The sequence below is a fragment of the Berghia stephanieae genome, chromosome 3 (genome assembly GCF_034508935.2).
Source record: "Berghia stephanieae isolate SIO BIC M18660-M18661 chromosome 3, UCSD_Bste_1.3, whole genome shotgun sequence".
Lineage (NCBI taxonomy): Eukaryota > Metazoa > Mollusca > Gastropoda > Nudibranchia > Aeolidiidae > Berghia > Berghia stephanieae.
Window position 1 is genome coordinate 108,534,418 of NC_088362.1, and position 15,217 is coordinate 108,549,634.

A 15,217-nucleotide genomic window follows, 5' to 3' on the forward strand; every position below is an offset into this window, starting at 1 on the left:
TTATTATTATTATTATTATTATTATTATTATTATTATTATTATTATTATTATTATTATTATTATTATTATTAGAAAGACCCACCTAGCTGTAGTCAGAGCATGTCAACCAAAATGGCGCCAATAGCCGAAATAATCTTGATTGATGCACTATACACTGAATGAGATGTCAAATACACTGAAAACGAACAAGATGAAAGTAAGGAACAGGATAGAAATCATCAGCATTCCAGCCAATAAATTAACATTTTGGTGTCTAATTCCAGATCGACTCTATCTCCTGTAAATATTGCCTGGCGGATAAGTTCACTCATGTCTGTGATGTACTGGACATTCCCCTGAATACGCTCTCAAAGTGGAGTCCGGTCTTGTAGACAACGACGTGGTCAGAGCCTGTTTGGACGGCATCTATAACAAACAAGCCTTCAAACTCATTTTTAGGCTACGATTTATACGGGTAAGTTTGATGATGTGGATAACGTATCATTAAAATTGTCATTGTTATGGAGTTAATGATAATTTTTTCAATGACAAAATAGTGGTGATGATAATGTTCATAATGATGATGATGGGATGATCATCACCATTGCAAAATCTCTCTCTCTCTCTCTCTCTCTCTCTCTCTCTCTCTCTCTCTCTCTCTCTCTCTCTCTCTCTATCTCTCTCTTTATATATATAATCTTTTACAACAACAACAAGAAAGAAAGAAAAATATTGAAAACTAGATAGTTTATTTCCGGTAATAGTTCGATATTGATTGGAACAAATACAATGACATATACATACATATTTGGAAACCAGACAAAACTAGTTTTCTTCTGGTATATAATTTATTGCATTTGCTATAACTGTTGAAAAGTTGCGGCTATTTAAAACCAGTCATCAAAAATCAATTTTGCTAAAGGGAGCACAAAATTGAAATCAGTACACATGACGCACACTAGTATTTTATATGTCCACCGTTCAATTTGGTCAATGCCACAACCATTTACCTTATTGATGATGTCAGCTGATGGACCGTTTCCGTTGGTATATTATTCCAAATTGTAGTCAGTCTCTCTCTCTCTCTCTCTCTCTCTCTCTCTCTCTCTCTCTCTCTCTTTATATATATATATATATATATATATATATATATATATATATATATATATATATATATTATATATATATATTATATTATATATATATATATATGTATGTATGTATGTATCAAGGACAACTATACTGAAAGGACAATCATATGGAATCTTCAGGTAACGCTAGTGGGGGCCAACAAAAAATATAGAAAATTTACACCAAAATAACTGGGGCATTATACGGCAAGATCTACCTTTTTAGAGAGTGATTGTGAATTCTGGGTCCAAAAAAATATTTAATGATTATTATTATCAGCAGTAGTAGTAGTATCGTATGGGGGGGTCACACTTTCAGATCTGTCGCGTCGAGCCAAGCCTTGAATTCATCTTCACATTTGTGAATGGTTTCATAACCTCCATTCAGCTTGGTAACAGGACAGTGGAGCACAAGGTGATCTACATCTTGGGGGTCAGTTTGGCATTTGGGGCATTCTGTTGAGTTGTTTAGGCCCCATTTGTTCATTTTTGCGGCTGTTTTCGCATGTCTAGAGCGTAGCCTATTTGCAGCCACCCAGTATTTCCTACCAAGCTGTGAGCCAGGAATTTCATTGGTAGGGTCTTCAATAATTTGGCCTCCTGTTGGGGTATTATTTGCCCATTCTTTTCTCCATTCATCAGTGATGCTGTAGTAATCTGTAATTATCAGCAGTGAATAGGAGTAGCCAAGAAACGGAAAGGATGAGTAGTTATATATTCTAAAAACTGACCTTAAGGTGATTGATTCAGGATGATTTCTTTAGAAGCTTGATTAATGAATGTACATGTAAAATGATGATGAAGATGAAGGTGAACAATTAGATGAAGGGGAAAGGAGATGTAAAATATCAACAAAGGGAGGTAATCTGCGGAGGATGATCCCAAGAAAAAGATGAATACGAAAATATCTACTAAGGGATACAATAGTCGGATTTTTAATAAGGGGCTCACCTTTGTCTTCTTTTTCTCAGCTGTTCACAATGTACAGCTGCAAATTTGTATGAACCTCTGGATCATTTTTTTCCTAGTAAAATATATTTTTTCACGAATTTTAAAACAATAGGAAAGAATTTCGCTTATTACAGCTATATTAAAATCAATAACTAGTAAGTATTGGAATCTAAATATGATTATAGTGTCAAAAATATGATTTTCCGCTTATCCATTTTGAAAGAATTTGTTAAAATGGAATGTTCGGTTAATTGAAACTTATATGATGTTCGTACAGAATCCGAATAAGAAGGAACGACAGACATGTTTACATTTTATAACAATCAATATACGTTATTGATGAAGACAAATGAAAGTGAACATTACGCGCTTCCAACATTATTTTGATTTCAAATTTTTGAGAAATAGCTTGTTCTTTATGCCAAAGAGGATTACATAAATTTAATGTAGACCAGTCAAAAGTAGAAATTCATCAATTTATGATACAATGTTTCCACAAATATGTGCTTGTGTTCAACAACAGTAACATGCAAAACTGAGGGTTGATTGTGAAATTCCAATTCCATAGCTATCCTCTTTAATTAATGACTTATCGATAGATAAAAGTGGACTTCTTTTCGCAGCCTTACGAGAGAGGAACCGATAGATTCCGTATCATATCGTATTGTTTAAGAGCTTATAGGTTTAAAAGAAAACTTAAAATGCTGTGTGAAACGTTCATGCATAGATACAATTTTTCAAAGTTAAATATAAAAACATTCATTGTTAATTTGACAATTTTGAGTATTTAATCACTAGTTCAAATGAGTTAAAGCTAGAGATTCATATCAGTCTTCGGTAATTGTGACGTGATGTAAATAAAAAGCAATAAATTACAAAGTCAAAATGGGATGCAAATACATTAGTTGTTACTTTATAACAGTTAATGTGTGTTGCTTTTATTCGGAAAATAGTATGATATAAACTCATAACCACTAGCCGGAACTACCGTGTCACAAGATTATTTTGAAAAACGATGAATTCATCTTACTTTGTGGTGCGAAAATGTTTACATTTTTAGCAGAGTAAAATCTCTAATTTTATGACAGGGGTTTTAAAGTAGATTTTTATAGGTCGTGAAGAAGAAATCTTTTTTGTGATATGGCATCACAATACGGGCCAAAATGTTTATTCAGTTAATAGAAATTGATTCGGAGGTTGACACAAAGTTTTACAACTTTTGATAGAAGGACATCTGAGAAAAACTAGAAAAACATGCGCCATTCATAAAAAATCTGACTACAATACTATAGTTCATTCCTTACAGTCAATGAGTAGCATCAGAATCAGATTCATAGTTCCCTTCCATGTAGTCAAGAGTTAATTAATAGAGTTACTTCTCAGATCATTGAGACAAAACTATATATTCAGACTACTAGTACAATCCTTTCAGTCAATGGATCCATAATTCCCTCCCATAGTCACAGAGATAATTAGAGTGATTGAGTTGGGTGAGTGTAACTGTTGGAACAGTAACATCTCAGATCATTTTGATCAATGAGGCAAAACTATATATTCAGAGTACTAGTCCCATACGATTGACAGTCATATCAGCAACACCAGATCCATGTAATGGTCATAACTATATATTCAGAGTCCAAGTTCCATCATATATGGTAATATTAGACCCACTAACTATTCTAGTCTAGCTATCTAGCAATAGCAATGACTACTATCTATCTAGCAACTGTTGTTAGTAGTAGAAAGGACTGTCCAAGTTGTGAAGTTGACGTGACGAGCAAAGGGCCCCCTAGACTTATACACTAGACTAATACAATAAAGTCAATATTTATCAGTTAACCATATAGAAAAAAAAAGATATAAATATAAAGCCACAAGCCATAATAAAATAAGAAACAAATCCGAATCAGGATGTTGGAGTCTGATCACCATATCTGTGCGACTCGACAGAGCAAGCACGACAATGGGTCCAACTATCGTCTGCAGGAACTACAGCCAGATGCTAATTCTAAACATTGCTTAAATAATAATTATTACGCAATTATTATTGGTACTTACCACTTTTCAAAGACTCTGGTTCGATAAATTAGCCATAGATCAATCTAGTTATTAAAAGGAATTGAAAGCAGATTCGTACTTTCGATTGTAAAAAATGAAAACAAACCTAATCACTCAATTTGTAAGAGGGCGTCATAAAAAATAGTTCATACTTTCCAGTAAAATTGTTGATAGTTCACTACTTTTTATATATTTTCATATCATTCAAGATATAAGAAATATTATTTAAAACTTATGGTCGCCAATTAACCAATTTCTTATAAAGTACCGAAATTATAAGAACAGAATCAATTATTGCGCATTCAAGGAAATTGTACCAAGGCAGAAAAGTAGTAGTTTTGCTTGAAATCGTTAACCAACCAATGGCCCCCACTAGCGGGGGCTGAAGATTCCACATGTCAATCCTTTCAGTATAGTAATCCTTGATATGTATATATATATATATATATATATATATATATATATATATATATATATATATGTATATATATATATATATGTATATATATATATATATATATATATATATATATATATATATATATATATATATATATATATCCATCTCTATCTCATTTGTATTTGTCTATCTCAAACCCTGTACGCTTACACGCACACATGAACACCCTGACATAACAATTTAAGTCTAATGAATATTTACCTTTGTAAATCGATTTTCCTTCATGATCTACCAACCAGGAACTCCAACAATTCACAGACCTATTGGAATTTATATCAGAGCGTGAATCACCGAGTTTACAAAACCTTGAAAAGGACCAATCAGGGGTGGATTGTGTTGATACCCATGTCGTCGAAGCTCTCTATGTTGGGGACGAACTCGTCATTGTTACGACAATATCTGCAACAGGTAAATTTGATTTGAAATCGAAATTTATTAAATGTTTTTTTTCTTACCTGATCACGACATTACAATCAAATCAATAAAATGCAACATGTCGCAAAGGTCATGGAGCATCTTTAGGTCACAATAATGCATGAGAGGCCATATGCAATAATCTCTGTCAGACAGGATTACGCGGCGATCAATGCACCTGGAAATGAGAGGTGTTGGGTTCGAAATGCACATCAATTTCCTTTCAGCAAGCGGGACGTCCGGCCCAGAACTTGCAGCTCCCTTGCATCTTTAAATGCTTATAAAACCCCATAAGAAGAATCACCAATGCCATCGATAACACAGTAATATCGAGAAGGAATATGGTAGTAGTAGTTTTGCTTGAAATCGTTAACCAACCAATGGCCCCCACTAGCGGGGGCTGAAGATTCCAAATGTCAATCCTTTCAGTATAGTAATCCTTGATATGTATATATATATATATATATATATATATATATATATATATATATATATATATATATATATGTATATATATATATATATGTTTATATATATATATATATATATATATATATATATATATATATATATATATATATATATATCCATCTCTATCTCATTTGTATTTGTCTATCTCAAACCCTGTACGCTTACACGCACACATGAACACCCTGACATAACAATTTAAGTCTAATGAATATTTACCTTTTAGATGAGAGCTCAATATGCCCCATTCTCGTACATTAAAGCTTTTTAAGGTGTCCCAAAAACAATGTCATAAATAATATGAAATTGAATGTAAGTTTCGATTTTATTACAAGAACAGATCAAATGAACGTTTCGGGTTTCCCCTTTATCAACAAAACAGGATGAATTAAATACAACAGATGAGTGAGATAATGTGACAGTGGCGTTGTTACGATGAATAAACAAAACATTGGTTGGCAGGAAATGATATGCTCCTTTGTCTCACTCATTATCTCACTCATCTGTTGTGTTTCATTCATCCTGTTTTGTTGATAAAGGGGAAACCCGAAACGTTCATATCATTTGATCTGTTCTTGTAATAAAATCGAAGCTTACATTCAATTTTATATTATTTATTTCTTCGAGCTTCGAGCAACATTTACAAAAACAATGTCAAAAGTCACACGAGATGGGTTTCAAACTTTAGACGCCGCATCGCCAATTCATACAAAATGTAGTGATAAGTTGCGATAGATGATGATCCATCAACTTTCAAAAAGCAGATTTTGAACAATTGCACATGAATCATTAAGGAGCAATTAACCAGTAGATTTTTGACCAATCAAAACATGGAATTTGTGACACACCTTCACACGTGCTCGGACAAACATAGTTGGTTGTTTATAAACAATAACGTGAACGAATTCGACTTCCATCTGATTGTTGTTATTGTTTTTATATTGACAAATGGGTGACTAGTTATCACACGATTTTCTCGGTCATATTAAAAATGTTTAAGTTTACACATAATTTTCTGTGCTGATTCTACTGATAAGCGGTAGAACAGTGGGTATTTTACTTAACACATACCATCGATAGTAAAACCTGTGTAGTTTGCTGTGTCTACCAATCACTGCCATTGTTTGCATGATGACGATTGTCCGAGAGGCGTGGTTATCTACCGGTTAATTGAGTTCTTTATAAATAAATCCTCGACCTAAAGCTATGTGCTTGCACCTTTTCAGGGTGAATTTCAACAGCATAAAACAGTGTCGGTAATGGTAAGAATTAAGCTATACACTGGGTTAAACCCTCTTTAGAATTATAAGGTTCATTCGTCCCAGTTTATACCAATTTCTTTCTCATAAAGCGGATAATAAGAATTGCTTGCTACTCTTTAAATAGGAAGTTGGCCTATTACAAAGTATTCTCAGGCTGATCTAACAGACCAAACCACCTAATCACATCTACTTCTAGATGGACAGAGGCAGACTGTCACCGGTTCGAACCTGTATAAAAAGCTCAAGGACGTCACGTTTTTGTCCCTATTATTATTGAACTTTGAACTAATAAAATACCCAAAAAATACATTATATTGAAATCAATTATATTAAAAATTACTTCTACAGAGTTTGACACTTTACAAACATTCTACAAGAAAATTGAGCAGATGCTTGGTGGTCGTGAAGGATTTCTAGGAAATGACAAAATGGTAGATATTCTTAAAAAATTGGGAACATCACTGGACGGCAAGCTGAGTAAAAATCATTACAAGACCGTGAGCTGTGTGATTCGGTATGGGACTTTTCTTGAATTGGAGAAACAACCAGCCAGCATGACTGGCATGGTGGACGTTGTCAAGGAGTTTGTAAACAAATGGAAGAATGCTACAGATTACAAACACAATCCCAACGTTACCACTATGAAAGTGAAGATAGGGACGGGTAAGTTCCAGTATTCCAGTCCTACTGGTTTCTTTTTGTTTTGTTTATGTTCTTTTAAGATATATTTGTTTTATTCTATAATCTGTTCATTTTTTTTTTACGTTGCACAATATGACGAATGCATTCTTATTTATAGGAACAAACATACGAATGCTTGTTTGAAATGAATGAAGTTGACGTCACTTAGCTCTTTGTTATTTAGACCACCATGTCATTCAATTCTCTCATTCAGAATATAAACATACATAGTTTTCAGTGTTAGAACAATTGATCTGGTGGATAGAACTGGGGAGTATTTCACTTAAATGTATTGCCCATTTTCATGATTTTATTATGCTCGATTCACTTCATAATTCTTTATTTTTGGTCCCAGATCGTTATTTGGAACCATCTTTTCATGTCATACAGTACTAGTCACCCATTATGTGTCTTTTGTATTATCACTCTAAGAATATCGGCCAAAACAAAAAGCTAGGCATTCAGACCTTTGTCGAGCAGAGTAAAGTGTATTGGAAACAAAACAATGCTAGCGCTAGACTTTTGCGGATATTAGCACATCTGGCTATGGACCGTCCTTAACATTGGTCATTTTTGTTACGCGACAAAACACCGTACCGTTGAGAAAAAGAGCCCTAAGTCAACAATAATCAACGCTGTTGCCCGTGGTATTGACAATATGGTTTTAACACAGTGTGTTTATTTGTTTATTTTTAGAGGCTTTACGCAGCTTACAACACTATTGTGCTATTTCAACGACAGTTTAAGGAAAATTATAAAATAGTCAAAACATTTTAGATAGATCAAATTAACAAACAGCTAAGAAAAAGATAATACAAAGCTGACAGGTTCAGAGATCAGAAATGTATCCAAAACCAATAAAGCCTTGTAACTAGTCTAGAACCACCCTACAGTCTCACTGTGACACTGCAACAGAATCATTTCCAAAAAGTGTAAACTCAAAATATTACACCAGAACCATTTAATATACCACGATGAAAGTGAAACAAAAGCTGCAAACCGGTTATTTACCGGTTTAGAGAGAGACAACGTCCTTTACTCACTTGAGGAATTATCCCTACCACGTCCACAAGTCTAAAGTAGATTTGATATTAAAAATGTCTTTATTAAAACAAAATCACACACTTCGTACAAGATTAGATTCTGAACCTGTTTTCTTTGACAAAACCAAACAAAGCAGTTACAAAGATATAAGTTTTTTTTAACGATCCCAACAAATCAGCATTCTTCGACTGAGCTTTGGACTTCAGATCTCCTGATATGATGATATCACACCACAGAGATGTACCGATAGTTGAAATGATTTAACACATTATAATCTTTTCGATGAATTCTTTTTGCATTACATAAATAAACATTGAATGCAGGACTTGGGGCAGAGAAGTGTGTGTTTCCTTATATTTTACTTGTTCACAACACTTAGCTCTTCAATGTTTTGTGCTTTTATGTAAGTACGATGTTATCTATTCTAGAACCAAAAAGAAAACATCTTTAAGTAAATTACGAGAAATATTAGATACAAAATTAAGACATTAATCAAAGTCGAACATCTTATGTAGGTTACGATTAAACAAAAGGATTTGGGGTTTGCTGGTTTATCTGAATATATTTTTTTGTTATTTTACACAGACAAAGAAAATCATGCAGCCATCAAAGAAATCCCATCTCACTCAATTGATGTTTTCAACTTGAGGGTAACATTACAACCTAAACACAGCAATAGTAAGTGACTCTGTATTTTGGAAGTACACTCAAAGAGAAATCAAAATGGCCCGCAGCCATTATGATCAGATATTTTCTATTGTAACCATGTAGCTTCAGTTTCTTGATGATTGATGTGAGCTGACGGTTTTTAAGGTCTATTATCTCCAATACGCAGATGTTCAATGTCTTAGCTGCCCATGAGATTCAAAGGATCTATAGAAACTGAAGCTGCCATACTTTAGCTACATTAAAAGACATGATTCAATCGAAAAGCTTTGCATGGAAGATGCCTGCGAGGGCAGGTGGAGCAGAAAGAAGCCAAAGAGAGGGTGGTCTCAATAAATAGCAGACTGAATAGGAGAACAACCACAGAAGCAGGCAGCATGACACTGTCTGGCTATTGGGGGGGGGGGGGGGGGGGACTTCATACAACAATGATGCGCATTAAATAAAACATGTAGCATGTGACAGTACCGAAAGAGAACCACATTTCTTCACTCTTCACCCTATAGATAGAATGAAGTTGACGACACTTGGGTCTTTGTTTTTTATTTTTTTAAATTTTTTTTGCCATTCCACGTTTATGAGTAATTCTCACTTTACTGTCTTATCCAGACTATAAACGTTCTTGGTTACACAGAGTTTTGTGTGTTGGTCCATTATACTTCCGGATGGCAATGTTGTGAGCTTCTTGGGCAAGCGCATACTATATATAAACCGATTAACGTAAAAGCAAACTAATAAGAGACTATTTAAATATTTTTAATTTAAGATAAAGACGTCAACCGAACTAGCTTTCTTGATTTCAGCCCTCAGCTTATTGCAACATATTATTACATATATTATTATTAGAATATGCAAATAGTACAATTTTAAGTAAAAAAGATTCCAATAAAACAAAGCTCCCTTGTTAATTGAATTCGATAGTGGGTATTGTCACCTCAGGCATCCATAAGAAGTTATTTTTTATTCTCATGGAACAGATGTAATAATCAATTTATCTCCCGAGAGATGCTGTTCCATTCTTCGACCAACATCGCAGAGATGTTTACAATATTCCCGTGTTTGTTTCTTAACACAGCAACCAACCCGGTCCCATTGATGCTTAGAAGACACGAAAGGTTGGATATATTCCTGTATTCACATATGAATGAATTATTTCCATGACGAAACATTACTCCATTTTTTGAAGCGATAAAAGTTCAGAAAGTGATGTGCTTATATTATGGCCAAGTTTTCAAATAGTTCATTCTACTACCAGATTGATTCGATGGATCATATTTTAAATCGTTATCAAACAAATATAATATGCTTGTTGATACTTAACATTCTTTATTTGATTTTCAAAGGTAATACAGTACCTGAAGACTACTCACAAAGGTATGAAGCCATATTCTCTTGTGTCTATGCTCTGAAGAAAACAGAGATCCTGATTCAGGTGAGTAATATGGGGGTGTTTAGTCTTGTTTCAATTTTATAGACCGCACATTTTAGTCCCTTCCCGATTATCCATTCCTTCCGTCAATCGTGTTTCAATGATTATTGACATTCGATTCCTAATCACTGTTGACAAGTTTTGGATATATTATTATGTTTTAGTTACAGCCTGTGGCAAAGTTTACGGTAGATTTAAAGACAAAATGCATGGCATGTCCAGCATTGGCTGGCATTATTGAGTCTATTAGGTTTAGGTTTGCCATTACAGTAGAATAAAATAGACTTAACATTTTCTTCTCGCTATGGTGGATATAATAAAATTTCCATCTTGTATTCATGAAAACTTCCATCTGCACACACACACTCCATCTACTCTACTCTTCGACTTTTTATCCAATATTAAAAAATACCTTTTCATAATATAACATTTTAATTTTCCATTCGAAACGATCTGTCGTCTCATGATGAAGGTCAGAGGTCAAAGATTTTTAAAATTAGTATTGTTCTCTGTCGCTTCTTTAATGAATTGTTGTGCCCTTCAAACACTGTTGCTTATCAATTTTTGAACGTTGTGCGCTGAAATTGCGACAAACCTGGTTACTGCTTTTTAAGGTTTGGTCAGAATAGTTTTACTTCAAAAATATCTATCAGTGAATTAAAGCGACCCAAACTTGTCAAACATATTCTTGAATCCTAGAAACTTGTTGAAGGAAGTCTCAGATCGTTTTGTTTTGACAATTTGAGAATCATCTTGATCCATTGATATTTGGAGTAACAATTTATGACTTTGTTTTGTTTGGCATTGTGCTGTGGTACAGCTATTTTGATTCTATTTTTTCTCAATGACAGAGATTCTTAGAGAGCCACAGCTTATTCCATAATGAGAACTACAAAGCGGAAGGAGAAGAACTCCACACACGGGTGATTCAGAGGAAGAATCGTGTTATCGAGGCTATTGAAGGCTTCACTATGGTGGATCCTGTGACCACAGATGACAAACATAGGTTGCAAGAAATGGTCACTGATGTACCAGATATGGTGGAAGCTTTTATCAAGGTGAATTTAAAAAAAGATAAATAAATAAGAAAATCATTTAATTAATAGATAAATTATTTGATAAAGGAATAGGTAAATAGATAATAAAAATCTAAAGGTCTATTATCTTATATATACTCAGGATTATTGTTGACTTCTACAGAACTGTTTCATGCCACTATGGCAATCTTCGGGAAGTATAATCGTTATTGTTGTTTATGATTGTGTGTTGTTTTTAACTTCCTGTGATGTTTTAGTGTCGAGATTATCATGTTGTTTTGTAGTTGTAAATAAGGTTTTTATTTCTGTGTCTGCATGCAGATGTAAGTTTATTTATTTTGTTCAGTGTAGCCATGTTTGGTTGAGCAATGATGTAAAATTTCTCTTCTAAGCACAGATTGCATAACTTGGTAGATATTGAATATTATTATTGTGCTCTTGAGATAGTTTTCTATGTAATACAATATTGTATGTTGCTTTCCTTTAATAAATTAGGTTCCAGATATATTCACTCATGTATCGTTTATGTATGTTTTAAATGGCAATTTCTTGACATAAACGTTGTTTACCAAGTCATAGTTACACACACAAAAGCAATACATACATCTGTTTAACAGAATGCTCATTTAAAACCAGATATAATCCACACAAATTGTCATTCAAAAACGTATATGATTCAACATTCTTTTTCACAGAAAGTGACAACGAAGTTGCCTGTTGGCGGTGATCTAAATCTTCTCATAATTGGGAAAACCGGACATGGAAAGAGCTCGACGGCAAACACGATTCTCAGACGAAAGGAATTCGCCACATCGTCCGGGGGAAAATCTGAAACAAAATCATGCCAGAGGGGATGGTCTGAAATCGATGGACGCCCTTTCAAGGTTGTTGATATCCCTGGAGTTTGTGATACAGACTTAGACTCTGTGGAGTCTGTCAAACTTGCTGTCACGTGTATGAGTGAGGCAATCAGTACATGTGCGGAAGGCTTTCATGCATTATTGTTGGTGATTCGATACGGTAATCGCATGACGGAAGAGGAAGAAAGGGCGATTTATATACTGAAATGCATTTTGGGCCAAGCGATTGTACATTCCCATTGTATTTGTGTTGTCACTCATGGTGATAACTTCGAAAAAAATGAAGGGAGCTTTGAAGACTGGTGTCAGAAGCAGGATGGATTTTTGAAAGAAGTATTTGAAGAATGCAAGTACAGATGTGTCCTATTTAACAATAAAGCCTCCGATCCCATGGTTCTCAAAACGCAATTGATCGAACTGGTTTCAAAAGTGGACAGTCTAGAGAACAGAGGAACTTGCTATACGAACGATATTTTCAGACACGCTGAAAAGGATCGACAAAGACTGATTGAAGAATTGGAACTGCCTCAGTTTAAAGAGGAATTTTTGAGAGATCTCAATTTGTTACAAAATGATTTTGAAGACATTGAAAATGCCGGGGTTGATGAAAGAAAAGAAAAGTTAGACACTCTGAAAAATAGGGCTGACAATCTGAGAAAAAAGTTAGACGAGGTGCAATGCGGTGGAGTGGCTGACGTTTACCAGGCAGTTTCAAACTTTTCAGAAAGACTACACAGACAGGAGGAAAAGGAGATAGCAGATGCCCAGTTACGTTTGGAGAGAGAGCAGTTTCAACATAGAGAGGCTCAGCTGGGATTACTATTATTATTTTTTTTCTTGTTGTTGTTGCTATTATCATTCCTATTATTGTGGCCAAGTTGGGCCGAGAAAGAATAGAAGATATTGTGGGCCCACATGGTCTGGGAGACAAAAATGACAGAGGTGATCGTCTTATTCAATGGTGCCGTCAACATGATCTGACAATCACAAATACTTGGTCAACAAACCACAATAGAAGGAAGTGGACATGGAAAAGTCCTGGAGATGGAGTGAGAAACCAAATAGATTACATACTCATCAGCAAACGTTTCCGAAACTCGGTTTTGTATGCCAAATCTATGCCGGGGGCTGACTGTAACAGCGATCATATACCTGTGCTATGCCCCATACGAGTTAAATTGAAAATCTGCAAAAGAGCAAAGGCTAAACCTAAATACCAACTAGACATTCTCCGGGAAGAACAGAAGATACAAGAAAAATTTGAACTATCAGTAAGAAACAAGTTTGAAGTGCTTGGAGAACTAACAGATATAGAAGAGAAATATGAGCAGTTTAAAGACAGTGTTGCTGCATCACTAGAAGAAAATGTTCCAACCACACTTAAGTTGCAGAAGAAGAAATGGATTACTCCAGAGATATTAGAACTAATGAATGAGAGAAGAAAGGCCAAAAATCAGGAAGAAAAATACAAGACTCTGAACAGGCAGATAAAAAGAAAATGCAACGAAGCTAAAGAAGACTGGATAAATGAACAATGTCACTATATAATGTCCTGCAAAGAAAAAAATGGCAAATTCTTCCATCAGAAAATCAAAGAAGTGACAAACAAAACTAAATCAGGTGCTAAAAGTGGATGCAAGCGTGGAAACACCATCATGGACAAAGTCTGCATTCTAAACAGATGGTCAGAATATATTGAAGAACTTTTTCTTGATAATCGAGGAGAAATGCCTATGATAAAAGAACTGGAAGGGCCTTCTATAATGAAAGATGAAGTTAGGAACGTCATGAAAAGCATGAAAAATGGAAAAGCTGCAGGACCTGATGCCATAACAATTGAAGCCTTGACTGGCCTGGGTGAATGAGGGATTGAATTCATCACAAACCTTCTAAATCAAGTGTATGACACAGGAAAAATGCCAACTGGTATGAAACGATCCATTTTTATAGCACTACCAAAAAAGCCAGGGGCAGTTGATTGTGAACAACACAGAACTATTAGCCTAATGAGCCACCTCACAAAAATTCTTTTGAAGATAATTTTACTAAGAATAAGAAATAAAATACGACCTGAAATTGGGGAGATGCAATTTGGTTTTGTTGAGGACAAGGGTACCAGAAATGGAATATTCACATTATCAATGCTGATGGAAAGATGTATTGAAGTAAATAAAGATCTGTATATGTGTTCCATCGACTATTCAAAAGCCTTTGATAAAGTACAACACGAAAAACTATTCAAAATTCTATCATCCTTGGACATTGATGGTAAAGATTTAAGAATATTACGGAATTTGTACTGGGAACAAGAAGCAGCAATGCGTGTTGACAACGAGCTAAGCAGTTTTACACCTATTAGAAGAGGAGTTAGGCAGGGGTGTGTTTTGTCTCCAGAGTTATTCAACCTCTATAGTGAAATGATATTAAGAGATATCGAACATAAGAAGGGGGTGTGTATTGGAGGAAAGAATGTAACAAATCTGAGGTATGCAGATGATACGGTTCTATGGCAGAATCTGAACATGAACTACAAGAATTACTGGATGTTGTAGTCAGGAGTAGTGAAAATATGGGACTGGAACTGAATATATCTAAAACAGAATGTATGACGGTATCTAAAAATAATAACCCACCAGCCTGTGTAATAACAAGCAGAGGACAAACAATACAACAAGTTGAATGTTTCAAATATTTAGGCTTCAATGTAACATCCAATGGAAAATCAGATTGTGAAATAAAGAAAAGAATAGGTATGGCGAAGAATGCATTCAACCAGC

At 34.6% G+C, this 15,217-nt stretch overlaps 1 protein-coding gene across 1 annotated transcript; it reads left to right on the top strand.

Annotated features, from left to right (window-relative positions):
- The first annotated feature begins 299 nt into the window (after window positions 1-299).
- LOC144969133 (uncharacterized) lies at window positions 300-13,939 on the top strand. Its single transcript, XM_078908238.1, has 7 exons — window positions 300-455; window positions 4,819-4,987; window positions 7,072-7,386; window positions 9,034-9,126; window positions 10,458-10,546; window positions 11,395-11,601; window positions 12,276-13,939. The coding sequence occupies exons 3-7, from the start codon at window positions 7,113-7,115 to the stop codon at window positions 13,335-13,337; spliced, it is 1,725 nt and encodes a 574-aa protein (XP_078764364.1). The 5' UTR covers window positions 300-455; window positions 4,819-4,987; window positions 7,072-7,112; the 3' UTR covers window positions 13,338-13,939.
- The last annotated feature ends 1,278 nt before the right edge of the window (window positions 13,940-15,217 follow it).